This window comes from Sinocyclocheilus grahami, unplaced genomic scaffold, assembly GCF_001515645.1.
Source record: "Sinocyclocheilus grahami isolate Dianchi unplaced genomic scaffold, SAMN03320097.WGS_v1.1 scaffold913.1, whole genome shotgun sequence".
Taxonomy (NCBI): Eukaryota; Metazoa; Chordata; class Actinopteri; order Cypriniformes; family Cyprinidae; genus Sinocyclocheilus; species Sinocyclocheilus grahami.
This window is the reverse complement of record NW_015506092.1, coordinates 431,313-431,749: the sequence shown is the minus strand read 5'-3', so window position 1 is coordinate 431,749 and position 437 is coordinate 431,313. Positions and strand designations below refer to the sequence as shown.

General features: G+C 38.4%; 1 protein-coding gene across 1 annotated transcript in view; it reads right to left on the bottom strand.

Moving 5' to 3' along the window:
* Nucleotides 1–437, bottom strand: part of LOC107564145 (serine/threonine-protein kinase OSR1-like) — a gene marked incomplete at its 3' end in the record, with an annotated part of 18,944 nt that overhangs the window by 6,198 nt on the left and 12,309 nt on the right. The window contains exon 4 of the mRNA XM_016249153.1: nucleotides 387–433. Coding sequence (XP_016104639.1) covers nucleotides 387–433 — 47 coding nt within the window. The remainder of the gene's footprint in view (nucleotides 1–386; nucleotides 434–437) is intronic.

Here is a 437-nt window from a genome sequence, read left to right as displayed (position 1 = left end):
TGAAATAAGATGAAGCACGTATTTGCAAGCCGCGGATTTGTTGTCGAGCCCATCTAGTATTTAACTGTGCCAATGGAAAAGTCTTGAGATGTTAAATGCCAAGATGCTGGTGGTTAACTTACTAAGACAACAAAAAAAGATTTTAAAAAACTTATGAGAGAATCTACACATTTCAGCCAAGTCAAAGTCAAGCAAAGCTACAAACCTGCGATCTGCACCGATCCATCTTCTCCCAGTAGAATATTACCAGCCTTCACGTCCCTGAGGTCAAACCGAGACAAAGCACATCCATGTCACGGTTTATTATAATCTTAAACATTAACAATAATGCCAGTGGCTAAAGAATGAATCTGCATGTTTATGAATTTTTTTTAGACCATTATTACAGCAGTGATGGCCTGGAGGGAAAAGACCTCATTAGTATTTTCCAGCACTTA